The sequence below is a fragment of the Crocuta crocuta genome, unplaced genomic scaffold, assembly GCF_008692635.1.
Source record: "Crocuta crocuta isolate KB4526 unplaced genomic scaffold, BGI_CrCroc_1.0 scaffold149, whole genome shotgun sequence".
NCBI lineage: Eukaryota > Metazoa > Chordata > Mammalia > Carnivora > Hyaenidae > Crocuta > Crocuta crocuta.
In genome coordinates this window covers 7,647,990-7,671,843 of record NW_027551561.1, presented here as the reverse complement: position 1 = coordinate 7,671,843, position 23,854 = coordinate 7,647,990, and the positions used below count along the sequence as shown (strand labels likewise).

General features: G+C 48.7%; 1 protein-coding gene and 1 long non-coding RNA gene across 2 annotated transcripts in view; one reads left to right on the top strand and one right to left on the bottom strand.

Annotated features, from left to right (window-relative positions):
* LOC144219703 (uncharacterized) overlaps window positions 1-6,254 on the bottom strand; it is a 36,182-nt gene extending 29,928 nt beyond the window's left edge. The window contains exons 1-3 of the long non-coding RNA XR_013331483.1: window positions 6,062-6,254; window positions 5,635-5,794; window positions 1,577-1,733 (exon numbers count right to left, since the gene is read on the bottom strand). This is a non-coding gene — a long non-coding RNA (uncharacterized LOC144219703). The remainder of the gene's footprint in view (window positions 1-1,576; window positions 1,734-5,634; window positions 5,795-6,061) is intronic.
* Window positions 1-23,854, top strand: part of ASIC2 (acid sensing ion channel subunit 2) — a 260,605-nt gene that overhangs the window by 170,574 nt on the left and 66,177 nt on the right. The window contains exon 2 of the mRNA XM_077749793.1: window positions 3,673-3,823. Coding sequence (XP_077605919.1) covers window positions 3,673-3,823 — 151 coding nt within the window. The remainder of the gene's footprint in view (window positions 1-3,672; window positions 3,824-23,854) is intronic.

Sequence of the window (23,854 nt, the reverse complement as noted above, 5' to 3'; positions counted from 1 at the left end):
GGGGCAGAGAGAAAGGGAGAAAGAGAGAAGCCCAAGCAGCTCTGCACTGTCAGCACAGAGCCTGCTGCATTGTCAGCACAGAGCTTGATGCAAGGCTCAGACCCACGAACCGTGAGATCACGACCTGAGCCCAAGTCGGATGCTTAACCGACTGAGCCACCCAGGAGCCCCAGTCTTCTTTATGGTGATCCTGACTTGAGAAAGAACTGGGGCATTTCCCTCTCAGACACGGTGTGGTCACCCTCCAGAGTCCTGCCTCTCTGGTTACCACCACCCAGACCACAGTCCCCTGATAGGAGCCACCACCTGGGCCTAGGATGAGCACCAGGTCCGGCAAGGGGGCAGCCAAGGACGGGGAGTGAGTCTCTATCACAAGGACCTGTCTGCTCTCTCCTCTCTAGGAGAAGACTTTGATGCATTGAGGCTTCTGTGGTGCCAGCCCAGTGCCCAACACAAAGCAAGCACTCTGTCACTGATCAGCTGAAGATAGCAATCCCCTAGAGATTGTAAGTGGGGAAGCTGAGAGAGGCTGGTGTAAAGGAAGCACAGACCGAACCAGGAGTCTGGTCCCAAACAGACACGTCCTCACTGCACAGCCTCAGGCAGATAGCTTCCTCTCCCTCAGGTCTGCGTCTCCTCCCCTGTGAAGTAAGTTGGGTAGGCGGGATGGTCTGTAAGACCCCTCAGAGTTCTCGCGCCTTGTCATCACCCTCAAGAGCTCATGGAGGGTCCGTGCCCTTTATCAGCAGCTCCCACCCAGCACATCTGGGATCTCAGACACTGGGCTGGGATCACTGCTGACTCTGGGAGTAGGCTTCACATTCTAACCTCAGCCCAATATTCTGGAGTTCAAGTACAAGGTGAGGACAGGGGGTGGTTGGACTTTGCAGTAATCTGGTACGAAGCTGAAATATACTTTTCCTTACAAATCTCCTCATATAGATAGGCAATTAATAGTATAATTAATTTTGGAACCAACAAGCATACTTAGTGGATCTATGGAGAAAAATTCTATTGGAGCACCCAAGAGTCACTCCAGATGTGTTCAACCCCTTGCAAAAGATGCGCTAACTACAAAATTCTCTCATCCATTCATTACAGTGGTCCCCGAGAACATCTCTCCAGGGGACAGATTCGTTAGCAAAGTGCAGTTGCTATCCACCATAGTCATGATAAAGCTTAGGGTTTTTTGTTTTTTTTTAAATCACATTCCACCTGTTCTCCCCCATCATGAAGCTGAAGGAGAAGGATTTGGCTGTCCTGAAATAGTGCAGCTGGCCAGGGACTCAGAGACGTTTTAGACGGCGAAGAAAATGTGGAATCTGAAGCCAGGTAGTAAGGCTTGTACTTCTCCGCAATCCTCATAACCTTTGCACTTAGTAGGAGTGCATGCATATGACTATTGGCTGATGGAGAAAGCAAGGCACAGAGAAACAGTATATGGCTCAGAAGAGTCCCAATGGCAAAGACTCAGGAGAGCACATCCAGAAAGAGCATACGTGTTAGACACTCATAGATTTGTATCCCAGCATCACTACTTAATTGCTGTGTGACTTAGGTGAGTCATTTAACATACCCAGGCCTTGGTTTTCTTCTCTGCACAATGGGAGCAGCAATACCCACAGCAGTCATGGCTTCAAGGATTAAATGAGATAACATAGATGAGTGTCTAGCAGAGTGTCTGGCACACTGGTAGAGGCCTCTCTTCTTTCCTTCCATCTGGCCTTCAAGATCTGCATGAGAAAAGCAGCTTCCAGCACTCACTCCTGCTATTTACCTGCCCCCTCACACTGTAGGATGGGAAGCCAAAGAGCCTCCCCGTGGCCTCCACGCTGCAGGAGGGGACAGTGCAGTGGAGCAAGACCAAGGAAGGGCCTGGGCCCAAACCTCAGTGACTGCAGGAACCCAGTACAGTTGGCCTGGCTCCCTTCCAGCCAATTTTGCCAGATGTAATTTGGCGTCAACTAGAGGTTCCAAAGCAGTTATGTAAACATAATAACCCATAGCATTTGTAGAAAGCTTTTAGAGTTTTCAAAGCATGTTTGCATGTATTACCTCAGCTGATCCTCTCAGGAACCTTGAGAGATAGCTAAGGAAAGGACAAGAACTCCCATTTTATAGATGGAGAAGTTGAGGCTTGGAGGGTATACTTGGTTCACCCGTAGTTACATGACTAATAAGCGGCAAAATCAAACTTGGACAAAGGTCTCTGCATCCTTTGCCCTGGGCTTTCCCCACACAATCACACCACATCTTTGTAATCATGTACCCCATCAAGAAAAAGTGGTACACACACCTACATAGCCAATATCTTAAGTCCCTGGATTCATAAGTGAATGGCAGAGTCAAGTTCAGAAGAGATAAAAGACCAATTATTGGGGTCATGTGATAAGCTGCCGTGGTGAAGGAGTGAGGGGAATAGTGAAAAGGGTGGTAGCCCAACTTGGTCCAGGGGCTCAGAAAGGCTTTCTGGAGGAGGAGACACATCAAGCCAGTCTTGGCCAACAGCTAGGAACTGTCCAGGCGGGAAGAGGGGTGAGAGGAGTTACAGGCAGCAGAAGCAGTCAATAGGAAGCCACAAGTATATGAACCAGCAGGGCACATCCACTTGTGTTACAAGTCATCTGATCTGGCTCTATCCACCCACTTCCTCATTCATTCATCCATTCATTCATCATATATACCTGGAGCCCTCCCTGTGCCAGGTGCCATACGAGCCACCTCAGCTAACAAGCAGGTGTAGTCTCCAACTGCATGGAGCTTCCCTGCTCATGGATTTCTATGGACACAGATGGGAAGCAGCAGGATGGGGTAGGCAGAGGGCATCACAGAAGCCTGGATATAAAGGGCCTGGCTGGGGAGCCCTGATGGATTTTAAGCATAAGATTAACAAGATGAGGCTTGCATTTCAGAAAGAATGAGCCACAGTGAACTTGGAGGATGGACTGCAGAAGGTGGTCTGGAATCCAGGAGACTAGCTAAGAAATTGCAGTGGCCCAAGCAAGGAATGGTTGGGTCCTAAGTTATGGCAATGCAGTAGAGAAAATGCAAAATCTAAGCTGGACGTAGAGACAGCCTTGCCAGACCCTGCTGGTTCATTGGACATGGGGGTGAAGAGTGGACAGCCACTCTGGGGGTCTGGCTTGAGCCTCTCATTATATGCCGATACTATTCCCTGAGACCTGAGTACAGGAGACCCAACTGGTGGGGGCAGAGAATCTGAGGAAGTTTGTTCCACTGGCACCTGCTGAGTGTCAGAGGACTGTGGGTCCCCCTGAAGTCATGCTCCTCAGGCAGTGGGATAAGTGTGTGTGGATCCCAGGAGAGAGCTTGGGGCTGGAAATGCAGATTGGCTTACAGATGATGTGAAACATTTGGAAATGGACAAGGCGACCTGGGGATGGGGGGGAAGGGGCTGGGCAGTGCCCAGAGGAAGAAGAGACAAGATCCCTTTGCAACAAACACCAAGGGGTGTCCAGATTTGTTCTTTGATGCCAGAATCCCACTTGGCAAAAGTCAGATCATTAGCCATAGTGATGAATCATTGGTCCCCAAGAGGGCTTGATTGTGACAGGCTGTGGGGACTCTGGCCTGATGTTGCACTTCTTGGGTCTCACCAAACTCTAGTCTGAAGTCACTCATGTGCTTCTCTCCCTCTCATCTCTCCCCCAGGTGTTTACAAAATATGGGAAGTGTTACATGTTTAACTCAGGCGAGGATGGCAAACCTCTGCTCACCACCGTCAAGGGCGGGACAGGCAACGGGCTGGAGATCATGCTGGACATTCAGCAAGATGAGTACCTGCCCATCTGGGGAGAGACAGGTGAGCTGGGCACAGGGACCTGGGCTGTGGGTGATGGCAGATGGGTACAGGACTCTCAAAGCCTGGTTTGCTTCAGGTAGACTGTCTTGACCTGTGCTATGAGGGACTACTCTCTATTGGGGGGAGAAGGGAGGACATGACAACGTGCTAATGAAGGGTAAGGCTGTCCCTGCGTGGACTGTGATGCTCAGGGTTTCCTCAGATTTCAGTAGGTGGGAGAGGGGCAGATGAAAGAACACTGGAAATGGAAGGCAGGGAGGCTGAGGCAGGTGCTGGGAAGGAGGCATGGAGGAAGGTATGATTGGGCAGGTGGGCGGCTTGATTTCAGAAGAGGAAGACATGAAGACAGGGACCAGCCATCTTGACTATCCCAACCCAGCTGGGAGGCCCCCAGAAAGGAAAGCAGGGTCTTCCCGCTGGGGGGAGGGGGGAGGGGAGGTGGACGAGCTTGTAGGGTGGGAAAGCCAAAGGGCATGGACTCAGGGCCCTGGCACCATGCTCGCATGAGCTCCTGGTGGGGGGAGGGGGGATCATGTGTACAGGCCCCAGAGCTATTTCTTGTACTTGTTTATTCATTTATTTATTCAGCAAACTATTCATTAGCCATGTATACTGTGTCAGGCTTTGCACCACATTAAAGTGAAAGATCAGGTCCTTGATCACACAGTCTTGAGGAGGAGACATGATTACAGTCCAGTGTGACACGAGTGTACCCAGGCCAGGTAGACAGCGTCCTCTGCCTGAGGAGAGGGTGTTCAGGCATCATAGTGCCCCGGGCATCCATACAGAGTCTTGGGGACACCTGGGTGGCTCAGTCATTTGAGCATCTGACTCAGGTCATGATCTTGCAGTTTGTGAGTTCAAGCCCCATCTCAGGTTCTGTGCTTACAGCTCAGAGCCTGGAGCCTGCCTCAGATTCTATTTCTCCCTCTCTCTCTGCCCTTCCCCCACTCGGGCTCTGTCTCTCCCTCTCTCAGAAAAAATAAACATTAAAAAAATATATACATTTGAACAGAGTCTTGGCATTACCCCAGATTATACAGGTGGGTCCTCACAAGAGTGGTACAGGAAGGTCAGACAGAGGAGAAGGTGAGACAAGCACATATCGGAGTGATGCAGCCAGGAAATCTAGGGATGCCTGCAGCTTCTAGAACTTCCCCAGATGGAGAAAGTGAAGAGGTGCCTGTGAGTGGGGCATGGTTGCAAACTAGGCCCAAAGTAAGAGTAATGCTGTGTTTGGGGCATAACAGGGAGGAAGTGGGCAGGGCGTCATGGATGGGCCTGGGGAAGGGCTCCTTGGAAGGGAGGAGGGGAGATAAGATTCCAGCAGGAAGGAGGCTGAGGTGGGTGGAGGCCAAGCAGCCCAGCCCCCACCTCAAGCCACTCCCACCCCGTGATTCCTAAAGCTGGGCCCTCAGATCCTGAGGTCCAGCCCTCACCGTGCCCAGGCCTTCCAAGCCTCTGGGGGCAGCCAGGGCTTCTACCCCGGAGGAGGACCCACGGCAGACTCCGAGCTGCCCCCACCACCACTCTCTCCTTCCCATGTCTGTCACCCGAGCGCCCTGCGGGGAGAGGTGATTATGGCCACTTCCCCGACAGTGTGGTTGGCCCTCCCGTGCCTGCGACTGAGAAACAAAATGGCCCCCCCATGTGTCACTCCAGCAGTGCCTTCTGGTGGCTCACCTCAGGCTCCAGGCCATCTGCTCTTGCCAAAGAGATGCTTAGTTGGCCCCATCCACTTTTCTAAACTCAGTACCTCTGCCCTCCAGCAAACAGAGGGAGGTCTGGGTTCGTGCCAAGCTCTGACATACCTGGGAGCGCCCGGCAGAGCCTGGCTTTCCAGAACATTCCTGAGACCAGCCAGTGTCCTGTGACCATGGGGATCTGTAGACACCCCTAACAGCTGGGTCTTGATCCCCAGGAAGAGGTTCTGCCTTGCAGACACCGGGACATACTTGTTTATCAAGCCACCTGTGGAAAAGGAGAGAAAGGGAACAATAATAATGAGTCCTGGAGACCTCACACCCACAGCCTGACTGGAGGTTAGCTACATCCTTGCACATTAATGTTGGATTTCCTGCCCTGTTACCTTGGTTTGGGAGCAAAAGCAAATGTATACACACACACACTCACACTCACAATGCCAAGCACATATTACAGACACTTTCACACAGCACAGCCCCCCGTGGGGTCTGAGCACTGGCCACTGACAGAATGGGCTCCCACCACAGGGCCTACCCCAGGGGATCTGTGCTCTGCCTCCCGCAGACATGGATGGAAACAGCAGGAAAGCTCTGAGACCACCTATTCCAGCCAATCCCCTTGTTCCTTGGAGGAGGAAGAACTGAGGCCCAGCAGGAAGCGATGGATGTAGTGGACATCACACAGTAAATTCATGCCCAAGCCAGGGCTGCACTGATCCAAGCATCTTGACTACCAGTTAGCCCTGGTGGACCATAATCGTCATGAAGGACCTGCTGTGTGTCTAACACCATGCAGGGCATGGTCAGGGATGCAGAAGACACCAGAGCCCCTGCCTTTCAGGGGTTTATCCTCTCGCTGGGCAGCCACACTGGCACACAGAATGCTCAAGAGGACAGCCTCACTCCTGCCAGCAGCTTGAACTATCTCTTAATGATCCACCGGCACTTCTCACTTAAACCACTGCCTCTGACGCTGGGGAAGGAGGCTCATGAAGAAGGAGGGGGTTAAAACAAGGGCTGGGGCTGGCAGAAACCAGTCAGAGGAGAGACTGGTCAGTGATATCCCATAGAACTTTCTGCAGCGGTGGAAATGCCCTCTATCTGCACTGTCCAATGCAGTAGCCACAACTGAGCATTTGAAATGTGGCTCATGGGAAAGAGGAACTGATGACCTGAATCCTTTCCAGGCTTCCTTGTTCAGGCTGAGATGTCATTGAATGATGAGCACCTGTTGGAGACTCTGGCTGCCTCAAAGCCACTTGTTTCCTGGGCTGGTGAGGAGTGAGCCTTGTGTGGTTAGGAGTGAGGGTACACACCTGCTGAAGGATGAGGGCTGGACTCTGGCAGGTGGCAGGTGAGGGATGCTTGTCCGCAGGGCCACCTGAGGAGGCATGGCCACATCTTGCTGCTTGGTGTTTGCCCCAAAGGAATGTGGGCAGGCCTCGTCCCACCATGGTCCTCAAGAGGGAGGCTGCCTTCTGGACCCTCCAAGCCCTGCGGTCCCACAAACGCCATCTGGCTTCCTTGGCATTCCTTCCTCTCCTCAATTCCCAAGCCTTTATGGGAGATATCAGGGTGATGAGAGATATCTGGGTGATGATAGAGAAGGAATTAAAATATGGCTGTGAAGGAGTAGCCGCAGACAGCTTGATGACAGGCAGTGTACTAGGACAGGAAAATGATGCTATAGAGTGAGACCCAAGATGAAATCCCCAGCTCTTCCTTTACTAGCTATGTAACCGAAGACAAATAAATGGGCCTCAGTTTCCTCATTTGAAAAATAGGATCAATAACACAAATAAACCCATGGACATCACAGGATGGCTGAAGGAAGCACATGAGAGCTCTCTGCAGACTGTAGATAGTAGAAGGGTGATAATGATGACCATGGGGAGATTGTCAATCTGTCCTGGAGCCAGAGCCTCTTTCAAATAGTCCAGCCAACCCTGTAACATGGGTGAGTCCTGAAGCAGTTCAACATCTGGAAATCTCATTCTGCTCAAAGCGGAGCCTCTGCCACACCCTTGCCTTGCCACATGGATAGCTTCATCTCTCAGAAATATAAGGAAGTAGGGGCACCTGGACAGCCCAGTCAGTTAAGCGTCTGACTCCTGATTTCAGTTCAAGTCATGATCTCACAGTTCATGGGGTGGAGCCCCACACCAGGCTTTGTGCTGACATCACAGAGCCTGCTTGGGATTCTCTCTCCCTCTCTCTCCCCCCCTCCCCTGCTCGCTCTCTCTCTCTCTCTCATTTCCTCTCTCTCTCTCTCTCTCTCATAAATAATAAACCTAAAAAAAGAAGAAACTTAAGGAAGCAGTGAGAGAACCACTCTTCTGGGTTTAATTCTGGCTGACTGGAAGGACCTTTGGTGCTTGAGTGAATTTGAAAAAGGCACCCCCTTAGAGTGGACCCAGCCCATGGGGCTCATGCTTAGTGAATAGAGGACTGTGAAAATTATCAAAAATGCCTTTTCCTCCAGGCTGACAATGCCCCACACCAGGATGCCCTCTTGGCCAAATATTATTCTGCAGGGCACCCTGGGAATATGCCATTTTAAAGGAAGCAGTCTTGGGGCACCAGGTTGGCTCAATAGGTTGAGCATCTGACTTCAGCTCAGGTCACAATCTCACAATTCATGAGTCTGAGCCCTGCATCAGGCTCGCTGCTGTCAGCACAGAGCCTGCTTCAGATCCTCTGTCCCCCTCTTTCTCTGCCCATCCACCACTTGTGCTCTCTATCAAAATCAAACTTTTATTTTTTAAGAACGAGAGAGAGAGGAAGGAAGGAAGGAAGGAAGAGAGGGAGGAAGGAAGTAAAGAAGGCAAGCTGTCACACATGGATCGAAATGGTATGGACTCTCTGTAATGTCAGGATTGGGGATATTGCATGTTACAGAAAAACAAGGATCTGGATGCCCTGCTTACACAAAGTTAAATGCATTTATTCGTTGCAGGAATTCTTTAATACACTACATCATGAATCTCCAAGAAAGTAATATTGTACACAGCATTTATTTCCCAAATGCCTTTGACCATGGAAACCTTTCTCATGGAGGAGCTCACAAAATAGAAAAGGGACAGAAAAACCATCCTAGACCGTAGAAGTGCAGATTTCACGGCCAGCGTTTTCTAAAGGAAATTAAATTGAAGGCAGGTGGGAGGTTGTTAAAAATGAAACTCAGTGTAGACGCCTCTGAGTAACTTCAAAGATAAAAGAAATAGGCAGTGGGTTATCTAGGTTGCACATGAGAGAAACCAAATTCAAACAAGCTTAGGCATAAAAGGAATTGTATTGCCCCCGGAATCCAAGGCAAGCTTCAACAACCAAACAGCAGGAGAGCAAGGATGCAGCGTCAGAAACAACTAGAACCAAGGATTGGGGCCCCCTCCGGTCTCTCCTTCTCACACCTCTCTTCTCTCTGAGTTGCTTTATTCTCTCTCACTACAGATAGGTCTTTTCCACACATATATATTTTTTCACACATGGCTGCCAATAGTTTTATATTTTACACATCCTCTCACCAGCATGAGACTGTTCTGAGTCTCTCCCCAGGGTCTTATTTAAAAAAAAAGAAAAGAAAAGAAAAGAAAAAACAAGGAAGGGAATCATTGGCCCATTGGTCATTCAGGTTCCATGTCTGGACCAATCAGTGTTGACCAGGGGACTGAGTTAACAGAAGGACCCAAGAGCCCCAAGGAAGCTGGATGGATGGCAGCCAGGGAAGGAGTTCCCAAGAGAGAGCCTGTGAATGGCCATTCTGGGGGAGGCAGGGCTGAGTTCAAAGACTGAGGATGGGTTACCTCTGAGGAAACCAGAATCTNACCAGGGGACTGAGTTAACAGAAGGACCCAAGAGCCCCAAGGAAGCTGGATGGATGGCAGCCAGGGAAGGAGTTCCCAAGAGAGAGTCCTGTGAATGGCCATTCTGGGGGAGGCAGGGCTGAGTTCAAGGACTGAGGATGGGTTACCTCTGAGGAAACCAGAATCCGTGTACAGGGAGCTCTCAAATAAACTCAAGCTCTAGATAGTTATGCTCAAAAGTTGGAAAGACCCCACATAAGGCCCCTCTCTTTCTCATCCCCTTCTANTCCCCCCCCCTTTTCTTTTCAATAGCAGAATCCTTGAATTCAACAAAAGCTTTAGCACAGCCCCAGTATATAAAACAGATAAAAAGTAGAGCTGCTCCAGTGCACCTGGAAACGGGGACTTCAGTGGGATTGCCCCATGCTTAATATAGCCATTCCTGAGGAACACTAGGGCTCCAAGGAACCCAGTTTGAAAAGCCTCGGATGGAAGATGGATGTAGCCAGGTTGAAAAATGGTGTCTGTTGGTTCTGCGGCTGTGTACATCCCAAAGACCAATTCCAAACATCTGTCTCCCTTCTCCCCGACAGTGAAAGGAGCTCTTGCTAAGTCTGCTGAACCCCAGAACCTTGGGGAAATTGACAGTCTAGATTTCTGGTTGAACATGGTGGATTGAACATAAGTGTTTTTGGAGGCTCCCTCCGTACACCCCTCATAAATGGCAATCATGGATTTTTTTTTTTTTTAAGTATAAACCCACAATCACAGAGAGGATGAGAAAGAAGGCGACAGTCAATGTCAGTAAGTTTTTGGAAGATGGAAAGCAGATGGTAATTAACTTGGTGTGTGGCAGACAAGGCTGAGAGATAAGGGTCTGCACTGAGAAGCCAACCAAAGCCATACAGCTGGCAGCATGGAACCACCAGGAAGGGTCAGGAATGGGAGGCATGGACACTGCTGAAGACAGGGATAAGAGGTGGGGCTAAAACTAAGAGGATTAGTTAAAAGTCTATAAAAGGAGCTCTTTCTCTCAGACATCTTCCCATCACCCAGAGCAGCTAGCCAAGTACCTCTTCCCACCCCAGCACAGAACAAGATGAAACAGCCTGGTGCTGGGCACGGGGAAACTAGGCAAAGCTGAGACATGGGTAAAGTACCCTACAGAAACCAGGGGGATGAGGTGAAGTTCTGCTTACTGAGTAATGAGACCCCCAGCCACACTAAGCCTACCCCACCAGCCAAACCAAAGTCTGGGACTATAATCCCCTACAGGAGAGACAAACAGACTCAAGAGAAAAGATCCACAGAGAATGACAGTCAGGAGTCCCCAGTTACAAGGCCTTGGTTAGATTCCCCCAGAATGAAGTCCCTTAATAAGTCGTCCAACACCCAGGAATGACTGTGCAGCTTTTAAGTACCTTGTACTTAGCAGTAAACAGCCAGAAAGCCAAGCTTTTGGGGGAAGCCATTAACAGGAACCAACACCAGCCAAACAAAAAAGAAACTTCGAGGAAATAGAGATAATGATTAATGGGACAAGCTCTAGAGCCACAGCAGAGCGTGGGTTCAAATCCCAGCTATACAACTTCCCAGCTGTGTGATCTTGGGCAAGTTACTTAACCTCTCTGAGCCTCAGTTCCATTACCTCTAAAATAAAACTAATATTGGGGGTATCTCGGTGGCTCCATCAGTTAACTGACCTCAGCTCAGGTCTTGATCTCAGGGTCGTCAGTTCAAGCCTCACATTGGGCTCCATTATGGGCATGAAGCCTACTTTTAAAAAAAAGAGAGAGAGTATTATTATATACTCTGTAAGGTTGTTGGGAGGATTGAAATGAGTTAATATGTATGAAGTACTAAGAAAAGTGCCTGAAAAATATTGGGCACTATGTAAGTGTTTGATAAGTACAAAATAAATGCAGGGAGCAGAAGGAAACATCAAACCACTTTCAAAAAATTCTCAGGAGATGAGAGACGATATTGCATCCATAAGACAAGCCATTAAAATAGGATGCTATTAAAAAGTAACGTGCAAAGGAAACGTCTTTTTTTTAACTCCTGGAAATTAAAATACGATTACAATAAAAAAAATAGAAGGGTTGGAATTGAGAAATCTCCTGAAAAGTAAAACAAACAGACAAACAAAATGAAAATGGGAGAGAAAAAAATATATGACAATGAGATGGTAAATCCAGGAAGTCCAACATGCTATTAGCAGGAGTTCTAGAATAACAAACCAGAGGGAACGGAGAAGAGGACCTTGCCAAAGAAGTAAGAGAAGTTCCCGGCTGAAGCACATGATTTTCCATAGCTAAAGAATGCACCAAATCCTGTCTGCAATAAGTGGAGAAACAACGAGACCAAGATGCACCTTAATGGAGAGAAAGAGAAAACCTTAAAATTTTCCGGAGAGGAAAAACAAATCACATACGTAAGATCTAGAATCGGGGGGGCACCTGGGTGGCTCAGTCGGTTAAGCGTCCGACTTCGGCTCAGGTCATGATCTCACAGTTCGTGGATTCGAGCCCCGCATCGGGCTCTGTGCTGACAGCTAGCTCAGAGCCTGGAGCCTGTTTCAGATTCTGTATCTCCCTCTCTCTCTGACCCTCCCCTGCTCATGCTGTCTCTCATTCTCTCTCTCTCAGAAATAAATTAAAAAACAATTTAAAAAATTAAAAAAAAAATCTAGAATCGGAATGACCTGGGACTTATCAGCAGATGCAATTGATTGAAGATGTTGGGCAGAAAGAGGGGCTGATGAGAAATCCTTCTTTTCTAAGGTAGAATTTTCTACCCAGCAAGCTACAGCTGAAATGTGAGGGTAGAATTTGGTTTCAAATATATTCCAAATACATATACCATAATTAATATACAAATTACATTTGTATGTTCATACAGTAAAACCTTAGACTGTGAGTAACATGTTCTGTGAGCATTCCACAGATGGACAAAGATCTCTAATATATTTTAACTTGATAAATGAGCGATGTCTGCAATGCGATTAGGATGTAACGAGCCAGCGGCTCTTGAAATTTGCTTTGATATACGAGTGCTTTGGATTACAAGTATGTTTCCAGAAAGAATTATGCTCACAAACCCAGGTTTTACTATATAATTAATATATAAATTATATATTAATGTATAAAATATACTTTTTTGGTGAGAACATTTAATTCTACTCTCTTAGCAGATTTCAATGATCTGATACAGTATCAACAACGGCAGTTACCTTGTCGTATTACATCCTCTGACCTTGTTCATCTTGGAAGTTTGTAGCCCTTTACCAACCTCTGCCTATTTCTTCCATCCCTACCCCTGGCAACCACTTTTCTCCTCTGTTTCTAGGAGTTTGACATTTTTTTTCTTTTTTGCCATTTCTGTGATAGATACTTAGCAAGCCAAACCAACCAACCAACAAAAAGAAAGGAAAAAAAAACAACAACAGGAAAAACCAGAGAGTTTCACAAGAAAAAGATCAAAACTCATTATATACTACAAGGCTAGGGTGTGGGCACTATTTACCTAATTCTGTAAAAGCTGGAGACTGGCTTAGCCAAAATGTCATGTAATCCTACAGGAGCATGGAAGGAAAGGAAATACAGCAAGCCATCTCATGGAAAAGTCTACATCCTAATTTGGTATATAATACCTAAAAGTTTNTCCTGTGAGTCCTTCTACCCAAAGAGTGGTCATCCAACAGCAGCACAAGCATCCCCTGGGAGCTTGTCAGAAATGCGGAATCTCAGAGCCCACCCCAAATCTGCATCGTAAGAGGATCCTTGGCTGATTCACTTTTTAGTATGAGAAGCTCTGATCTAGACCAGTTTCCTACCCTTTAGAAGTATAGGATGCCCTTTTCACAACCAGATACATCTCAGACATCACTTCCAATGAATGCTACCATGCATTTTAGATCCATCAATTGAGAAAATATTCAATAACAAAAAGTCACACTTTGAGTGACTTTGACTCCTGTAATTACATCACAATCTATATATGTGATCTGTTCGGCAATCTGGTTGTACCTAGCTTCTGCCACCAGCACATGCAAACAGAATTTTTATAAGTAGAATCTTAATCATCCACCAACCTCTTCTTTAATTTTGGAAACATGGCACTCCCTGATGGCTTTTCAAGGGTGGTGTCTCCTGCATGCATGTGTCTCCTGGTTGCCCACCAGACTCATCAGCCTTCTTGGCAAATAATTTATAGTCTCTGAGCCTGAGTCCACTAGAGAAACTCGTTATTTAAAGAATCTTTGGGAAAACCTTTTTGCAATGAGACTAGACCCAACTCCACACTGGTGCTTTCACTGATGTATGTTTTGTAAATATTCTATTTAACAGGAATGTGTCCAGTGAAGCCACTCTTCTCTGTTGCATATCTAAGACCCAACATTAACCCCTCCTCCCCCAACATGGGCACATCACTCTACAGTATATAAGGTGCTTCACCTGCCTTCTGTCCTCTGATCCTCATACACTCTTATGACATAGAGCAGTTCTAGTCGTTTAACAGATTAACCCATTTAACAGATGTGGTAAGTAAGCAAGTGTCTGAGATTCTGAGTGGCTTTCCGATGACCTCAAGGCTAAGAAGTATTGAGACTAGCACTTGAATCATATCTCTGATTTGGTCCTTGGTTCTTTCCACCAAGAGTTAGTATTCCTGAATAATGAAAACAGGAAAAGAGAAGAACACTTGGCTCAAAAGAGGGAAACATTTTTGCCAAAGCACGTCTTAATCGTCTTTGAGGCTCTGCAGGAAAGGGCTGAGGTTTGCAGCCTTCACCAAACTGTTGTGGCCACTTGATAATGAGCTGTGAGTGAGAACCTCACTACTTCATCCTGCTTCCCTGAACAGACATAATTGCAGCCCATCCAGCTTGAGGATGCAGTGCTGATTTTCTTCCTCCAGAGCTGGTCTAGCCTCAAAATGTCACCTGTGAGCAATGGAACATAAGCGTGCCTGTCTCCATTCTGGGTTCGGAGTTGCTCACCTAGGCATGCTGCACAACTGGGCCTGTCAGAGGAGGGATGGGCATGAGACACAAGACACCCTTGGCCTGATTTTAGCCAGGCAGCAATTTGGTGTTTCTTTAGAAAACAGCCTTGTCTGACTTGTGCGTGCTGGGCGGCCGTGTCTTTTTTTTTTTTTTTTAATCTAGTTTTCAGGAAATTAAAATGAGATGCAATGAGGTTAGGAGACTTGTGCATGATCCCCAGCTCACAGAATTTTGGGCTAAAAGGAACCTGAGGGATCAGTGCCCCTTTGATTTAAACAAGAGGAAACAAAGGTTCAGAGAGGCAATACAACTTGCCTGAGGTCACACAGCTATTAAGTAGTGGGGCTGGGAGTCAGAGCCAGGGCTCTATGAATTCAAAGCCTATGCTTTTCTTGAGACCCTCCCTGGCTCCCCTTTCCAGGGCCCCACCTTGGCCTCCTTTGATTCCTCTGTGCATGCCAGAACAGAAGGAACCAAGATGGTGCCTCTAGTTGGCCACTCTGCGTTTGGCAGACCCTTTCCACCAGGACTCTCAAGGGTTGGGGCTAGGACCTCAGTCCTTACCATTGTCACTGTCCCACTCAGTGAGCTTCCCCCTGAACTCTGGATGAAAGAACACAGGCTGCTGAACCCGGTGTAAATTAAACTGCTTTCCCCCTCCTTCCCTATACGGTGTGAAACCTTATTGGCTTGTCACCTGGGACCATTGATTCCTCTAGCTTGCTGACAAAGGGCAGAGGAGAGTAAGGAGTCCTGATACCTGTTTTTTGGGCTCTGCCAGGCCACCACTTGCCATTGGCCACTCTTTTCTCTGTGGGCCTCAATTTTCTCACCTGAAAGATGAAAAGTTAGTTGGATGAAAACAGCGTCAAGGATTCTCTTTAGCTCCAAAATTCCGTGAATCATAGACCCTGGGCCAGTCCTTCATTTTCTCTGGGCTTTGGTTTCTTTACCTGTAAAATGGATATAATGTAAAAACAATTATAATGTTATATATATTTATTTGTATTTATATACATGGGGATATTGATGCCTCTCAGGCTGGCTGGAAGGATCTGGTAAGAGAAGTTTGTGAAGACCCCAAAGCTTACTTTCCATGTGCAGTGTTGTTTCCATGTCCTGGAGGGGATTCAAAGCTGAATGGCTCAGAGTCCTGGCCTGCAGGCTCTCAGGGGGAGCTACTCAATGAGGAATGTGACCGGTGACACCAGAAAGCCACAATATCTGAGTGAGGTCCGGTGTTGGAGGGCAAAGAGCAGCCAGGGTTTGATGCTGGATTTGTTTGTCGTGACTACAGCAAGCTGACCTCTCTGAGCCTTTTTTCTTATCTGTAAAATATTTGTTTCTCGTCTGTAATAAGCCTGCCTCTTGGGGTGACTGTAAGGCGTAATAAAGTGATCATCTGGCCTCTGACCACATCCCTGTTGCTCTTAGAATAGGCAGAGTGCGGGGCGCCTGGGTGGCTTAGTCGGTTAAGCGTCCGACTTTCGCTTAGGTCATGATCTCCCGGTTCGTGGGTTCGAGCCCCGCGTCGGGCTCTGTGCTGACTGCCAGCTCAGAGCCTGGAGTCTGTTTCAGTCTGTGACTCCCTCTCTCCCTGACCCTCCCCTGCTCACGCTGTCTCTCTCTCTCTCCTAGAAATAATAAATTTAAAAAAATTAAAAAAAAAAAAAAGAAGAGGCAGAGTGCACACCTGTCTCAGGGCTTCTGCACCTGCTGTTCCCTCTGCCCCGAACGCTTGCCCTGGGCCATCCCACCTGCTCACTTCAGTCGGATTCTCTGTGCAAACACCATCACCCCGAAAAGTGCTGTCCTGCCTCCCATCTGAGAGAGTCATTCCCGCCCTGCCTGTCCTGTCTCAATGTCCTTCCCCCGCCCCTCCCCCCAGCACTTGTCATTGCTGACCCGATGCTGCATGTGTCCCTGTCTATTCTCTGCCCCACCCCAAATGTGAGCTCCATGAGGACACAGGCCCTGCTCAGATCACTGCTGGACCCCTGGTTGTTGGTCCGTGGCGCCTGTCTCCAGTGGGCATCCAGGAAGTTACTGTCCAGTGAACGAGAGGATGAATGGGGCAAGTGCCCAGGGCCCTCAGGAAGGCCAGGACTTTCTCTGTTTCTGTGAACTGCAACACAGCATTTCAGGAAGTGCTTCAGGGAAGTAAGAGGAGATAAGAGCAATTTCAGAGATAGTCTCCCTCCCTCCTACCACTGTCCTGTCTGCCTCTGTCTGTCACACACACACACACACACACATATACACACACACACTCACGTCCCATAGAACTGCAGGGCCAAGCCCCAGCATCCAGTCAACAGTAGTAGCCAGAGAAGCTCCTGGGAGGTTGGGGTGACCCAGTGAATTGACGAGCCTGGCCCTTCCCTGCCTGGCTCAAACACAGACCTGGACACTCCAGACCTCTCTTTCTGATCACACAGAATAGTGAGGCCCAAAGGATGAGTCTCATCCCCAATGGCTAAGCCACTGTGATGTCAAGGGCAGCAGAAACAGGCAGACAGCAGCCACACAAGATGGTAACACCAGCTGGGTCCCTTCAACAGGGAGTCACAGGCGGTCTTTGCTGCCTCTGTCCAGCTTAAGTCCCTACACAGCTGCCCACCTGTCTCTTACTCACCACCCACCACCTTGAGACTGGAGAAGAGGGCCCTGAGCTGCCTCTGCAGGCCTTGTGTGGACCCAGCTTGGCCAGAAGGCACTGTGAGACCCAGACAAATGCACCACCCTATCGGCATCTCTGCGTCTCAGCTGCAGAATGAGAAGGTAGGACTCTGTGAGTCTCAGAGATCAGCTGTGCTGTTTGGTTTACTTCTACAAACATGCATGACAACTACTATGTGCCGAACATTATGCATATACACATAAATAAAACAATGACCCTGTCCCCAAGGGCCATCCAGTCTTAACGGAGACAGAGTTACATGAAAAAGGTAGGCATCCAATGGAGGAAGGCTNGTCTCAATGTCCTTCCCCCGCCCCTCCCCCCAGCACTTGTCATTGCTGACCCGATGCTGCATGTGTCCCTGTCTATTCTCTGCCCCACCCCAAATGTGAGCTCCATGAGGACACAGGCCCTGCTCAGATCACTGCTGGACCCCTGGTTGTTGGTCCGTGGCGCCTGTCTCCAGTGGGCATCCAGGAAGTTACTGTCCAGTGAACGAGAGGATGAATGGGGCAAGTGCCCAGGGCCCTCAGGAAGGCCAGGACTTTCTCTGTTTCTGTGAACTGCAACACAGCATTTCAGGAAGTGCTTCAGGGAAGTAAGAGGAGATAAGAGCAATTTCAGAGATAGTCTCCCTCCCTCCTACCACTGTCCTGTCTGCCTCTGTCTGTCACACACACACACACACACACACACACACACACACACATACACACACACACACTCACGTCCCATAGAACTGCAGGGCCAAGCCCCAGCATCCAGTCAACAGTAGTAGCCAGAGAAGCTCCTGGGAGGTTGGGGTGACCCAGTGAATTGACGAGCCTGGCCCCTCCCTGCCTGGCTCAAACACAGACCTGGACACTCCAGATCTCTTTCTGATCACACAGAATAGTGAGGCCCAAAGGATGAGTCTCATCCCCAATGGCTAAGCCACTGTGATGTCAAGGGCAGCAGAAACAGGCAGACAGCAGCCACACAAGATGGTAACACCAGCTGGGTCCCTTCAACAGGGAGTCACAGGCGGTCTTTGCTGCCTCTGTCCAGCTTAAGTCCCTACACAGCTGCCCACCTGTCTCTTACTCACCACCCACCACCTTGAGACTGGAGAAGAGGGCCCTGAGCTGCCTCTGCAGGCCTTGTGTGGACCCAGCTTGGCCAGAAGGCACTGTGAGACCCAGACAAATGCACCACCCTATCGGCATCTCTGCGTCTCAGCTGCAGAATGAGAAGGTAGGACTCTGTGAGTCTCAGAGATCAGCTGTGCTGTTTGGTTTACTTCTACAAACATGCATGACAACTACTATGTGCCGAACATTATGCATATACACATAAATAAAACAATGACCCTGTCCCCAAGGGCCATCCAGTCTTAACGGAGACAGAGTTACATGAAAAAGGTAGGCATCCAGTGGAGGAAGGCTTCCGGGAGGCGGTGACATTGAAGCCAGGTGGAGTCAAGTAGATGGAAGAGAAGAAGGGCCAGTCTAGATGCAGGGAGTCGCATGAGGAAGGAGGAGTGGGGAAGAGTAGCCAATCCAGTTGGGTTTTGTAAAAAGCCAGAAACACTGAATAATGATGATGATAGCACTTAGTGAGCTTTTCTTAATCACCAGACTCTGTGCTGAGGGCTTTCTATGCATTGTCAATAGTCCTATGAAGATGGATCCATTATTATGTCCAAACCATTTATGCACATTTTGCAGGAAAATGAGGCTCCAAGAGATTGAATAACTTGCCGAAGGTCACAGAGCTGGACTTGACCTTACCCTGCCTGACCCCAGAGGCCCAAGCATTTAACCAACTGTCCTAGGGTCTTTCTGGTTCTGACTCACGAAATAAAAGAGCCATGTACACACCTGTATAAGAATGCCCAGCTCACTCCCTGGGGAAAAGGATTCTCTACTCTGGGTGCAAGCTCTACTCACCCTTGTCCCTTGCAGTGTGCCCAGGAAGTCCATATACCATGAAGGCTACTGGCTGTTCCATGGAAGATGGGGAGAGGATCCTATGCACAGAATCCTCTGTGCACAGAAACCTCTCTAGGCCATGCACCTCCCTGAGTGCACTTTTGCTAACAAAGCCTCCAGAAATGAAGACACACTGGGGTCAGTGCTACCAGGGAAGGTTAGCATGGTGGAGGTCACACTATTTATCTTCAGATCCTGGTCAAATGGAAGAAGGGTTAGAGCTGGGAGCAGGAGGAGATCTGTAAACAGAAAGTTTTCAACTTAATATAAGGATGAGCTTTGAGAACCACGGACCGTCCCATGGGCAGTGATGTCTCTTCCCTAAGGGTGCTCAAACACAATGGCTACATCAGTGCATGGTGCTGCACAGGCGCCTCCTGTTGTCCTTCAGAGCTTAGGTGACAGATGCCTTCTGGGAGTTCCACCAATGAGGACCCAAGCAGACAATCAACAGCACCCACAGACGGGCAATACAAGGAAAGATGAATGAAGGACTGTTTACAAAGGTGTGGGCAGGGCTTAGGGAAGACAGGATGGGTGGTGCATTGTCCTGGGCCTGGGAGTAGGGGAAGCAGGAAAAGAGCTGGCATCGGAACTCAGAGAAAGAGAAATAGAGAGCTTTGAGCTTCCCTTAGCCCCCCAACCCAGAGCTGTGGCTTGCTAAGGTGTCATACGCTAACTCATAGTGACCCAGCACATAGAGTTAAGAGACTGAATATCCCAAACTGACTCCTCTCTCTTCCAGTTTCCTGCTGATCTGCCACTGGCAAACCCAACTAGAAACCAGAGGGTAAGGGAGCCCATCAGGTCAGTCTATACAAGAGCAGAGTGCAGAGGACTGACTAGGGGACAGACAGAAGCTATCTTCCACTGAGACCCTCCCCCCCATCATATAGCTTCTTCCCTCCTACCCTCTCCCCTCCAACTAGCTATGCTCGCCACTGTTATAAAGTCAGCTCCAGCCAACACAGATTGCTTTGTATCAGCACATCCCTGCCTTAGCCTAGAAAATTCCTCCGGCTTTTCAGAAAAAATCTTCCCTTCCTACTTCCCTCGTGTTTATTTCCTCGGCATGCTTCCTGTAATTTGCAAAGATTAAAGATTTAAGCTTCTTTTATTGCGATGTACTTTCCCAGCCCCATTATGCATTCTGCCCGTTGCTTCCTGGTCTCCTCCGCAGAGGTTCCAAAGCCTTTCTGCACACACAGAAAATGCTCTACAGGTAGACCTTGCCTTGGGCCGGCAATGGCCGTGCTCCTGAAAGGTGCTACAGTATTCCAGCTGCTGCAGGGTCAACGCACTTGACTGCCTTCCTCCTGATTTCAACATTATCTTTCCTGTTTGGCTGCAATTAACAAGGGCTCCTAACACTTTGTATGTAGTAACTTCCCCTTTCTCTGTGCTCTCTCATGCTCTCTCTATCTCTCGGGGGGCTTTGAATCCTGGTGTTCATGATGTGTAAACCAATCGTTCGCTGCACTAGGGGCCTGCACTCTTTGAAGCAGCTCAGTGCTGAGTCATTTGGTGATGACGGGACTATGAGGCTGTGAATGATTATGCCCACGTCAACCTGGTTTACTGTCAGGGCTGGCTCCTTATGTGTGCAACGCATGCAGTCACACAGGTCCCCGTGCTCAGAAGGGCTACATTCTGTGTAAGGCTCTGCAATGGCTGCCTTGAGATTCTTAATACTTTTTAAATAAGGGGCCCCCCATTTTCTTTTTGCACTGGAACCCAAAAATTGTGTGGGTGGTCGTAGTTACTATTACTGTTACAGATGCTGAGGCTGCTGCTGTTGTTTTATGTGCAGCCCACCTGCATCTCAGCTGGAGAGACCTTCTGAGTCCTGTGACATGGACAGGCAGCGTGTGATGCTGGCATTTCCCTGTGTCCAGCCAGACCCTGAGCAGACTCCCAGCTGCCAAAGGGCAGGAAAAGGTGGACTCAGCAGAGGACACTTGCCCACCATTTGCTTCATTCACAAGCAATTACTGAGCTCCACTCTGTTCCAGGTTCTGTGCTGGGGGGCTTTAGGGAACAGGCAATGAAAGAGCTACTCCCTTTCTCCAATCCCCAATCAGAAACCCAGAGCTATGGGGGTGCCTGGGTGGCTCAGTTGGCTAAGTGTCTGACTCTTGATTTCGGCTCAGGTCATGATCTCATGGTTCGTGAGATCAAGCCCCACATTGGGCTCTGCGCTGACAGTGCAGAGCCTGCTTGGGATTCTCTCTCTCCATCTCTCTGCTCCTCTCCACCCTCTCTCTCTCAAAATAAATAATGAAATTTTAATAAAAATTTAAAAAAAGATAAAAAGAAACCCAGAGCAATGAACCAGGACATTTGCTCATGGAAATAAACCTCACCTCTAGTGAGGTAGAAAGAGTGTTTAATTGGAAATCAGGAGACCTGACTTCTAGCCCCTGCTCTGCCCTTGACTTGCTCTGGGACCTTGGGCAAATCACTCCCCCTCTCTGGACTAGATCACTGCTTGCCCAAATGTGTTTGGCCTCAGATAACCTATAGCCAAATCTCCAGAAATGCAGATACCTGGGCTCCACCCCAGAATGACTAGATCAGAATTTCTAGGAGTGGGTCCACAAAATCATCACCCACAGCTCCCTACATGATTTTGATGTGCATTCCATTTTGAGAGCCCTCTGAGGCACATGATCTGAGCCTTTGGCTCTGACGGTCTATGTTTGACAATTTCAGCTCTTAAATTAGGTCTTCATAGTTGCACCGATGGCATCCATGTCCAGGCAGGAAACATAAGAGACTGCAGGTGGATATGGGGCAGAGACTAGAAGGGGACTGTCCACTAATCGGACTGGGGAATAACCCACAGAAAGCTGAGGAGCAGGTCCATGAAGGAAGAGAAACAAACTATCTGGGAATAAGTCATGCTTTGGGGAAGCAGCACCAGAGAGGGTCTGTGACTCCAGTCGTGGGCTGGCCAGGAGTACACACAGCGCTGCTGCCCAGAGCCCCACCCAAATCACCCAAGGCCTCCAGACCAGAGACCCCAAGAGCACCTGCTTAGGAAAGCAGACAGGTGGCATCCTTGTGGTCTCTGACATTCTGAGGCATCTGGGGTCTGCTCATAGGCCACATTCTACAGCTGCAGTGCCCACTGAGGTTGTCACTAGCCACGTGTGGCTATTTAAATTTAAGTTAATTGATTAAATTTAAATTCAATTAAAAATAAATAAAGCAAGCCGAAAAGGCAAATATGTGAGGTGATAGATGTTTTAATTAACCTGATGGGAGAAACCCTTTCAAAATGTGTACGTGTGTCAAATCATCACATTGTATACTTCATCTCACAATTTGTCAATTATACCTCAGTAAAGCTGGGGGAACTAATTAGTTAATTAATTGAAACTTCACTTCCTCGGCTGCACTTGTCACACTTGATGTGACGAGCGGCTACTATGTTGGGTAGCACGGATTCTAGAATATTCCACCTGGGCAGAAAGTTCTCTAAAGAGAGTGGAAACTATATCCATCACTCTCATCCTGTGCCCATCCTGTTGCTGGATATTTGTAACGATATGAGATTATTTAGGAATTTACTCTGCCTCAGCCCCTGCTGCTTCTGGAATAAACTCCCCTTCCAAATCCCAACCCAGTCTGACTGGCCTTGGGCAGCTCTCACAAGGCAGGCATGCCTGGCCTGTCTGCTTCTCCCATTACTCAAAGCATTTCTGACAGAAAGGCTTCACTTTTCATTTTCTCCCTGTAAGCCAGGGGACCCCTCCTTTGAGCCTGTCTTACTGGCTCTAAGGTTTTCTAAGCTCAGTTATACAGGAGTCACGCAGCTTCCGAGAGCTTCCAGAAAACAAGTTTTGGCATGTCTCCCATTCTGCCCCCCACAGCCACTGAATGTGCTTTCAGTTCATCCAAGCACAGGTGCCCCTGTGATCCCAGCAGCACGCCATGGGCTCCTTCCCCATCCGAGCCTGTTCTCTGGGCTCCTGATCTCACAACCCCTCCCTCGGGTTCCTACCAAGCCCTTCTTCCCGTGTACCCCTACCTTAGAATCTTCTCCCAGCTCCTGCCCCCTCCCTGCCTCCATCACCAGCCCCCATGCTGTCCGTGAGCCTTGTCCATGCCTGGACCCAGTCCTTCCTTCTGACGGTGTTCATCCACAGACTGTAGTCCCAGTACTAACAACTCCTCCCTCCCTGACCTCGACCTCCATTTCTCCCTCACACCCTCTTCCCTCATTCCTACATTTACCCATCCTCTCCCCATTCTCTTGTTTTACTTTTTAAAGTTTATTCTTTATTTTGACAGGAGAGGGGCAGAGAGAAAGAGAGAGAGAATCCCAAGCAGGCTTTGTACTGTCAGCACAGAGCCCAGCACAGGGCTTGAACTCATGACCCATGAGATCATGACCTGAGCTGAGATCAAGAGTCGGATGCTCAACGGACTGAGGCACCCAGGTGTCCCTCTGTTCCCTTCAATTAGAACACCCCTTGATTTGGACTCCAGATTGGCCTTGCCCATTAATAACTGGGTGAGGTTTGAGTTGCGAATCTCTTATTCACTCAGCAGCCCTTTCTGAGTACCTGCTATATGCCTGTCCTTGTGCAGGACCTTAGAGGTTCAGGGAGACAGCCCAGAACTGGCCTCAGGATACTCTAGCCTGGTGAAAGAGACTGTCAGATAAAGGATTATCCCACGTGGTGCGGCAGAAGCTTCATCAGACATGGAAAGAATACAACCGAGCAAGAGAAGGGTTTGCTTTGGGTCGGGTTGGGGTCTGAATTTCAGTGATGAGTAGGGAGATTGGTCGGGTGGACAAGGTTGAAAGACTTTCCAGGCAAAAAGAAATGCATGTGCATCCATGCAGAGCAGAGACCAG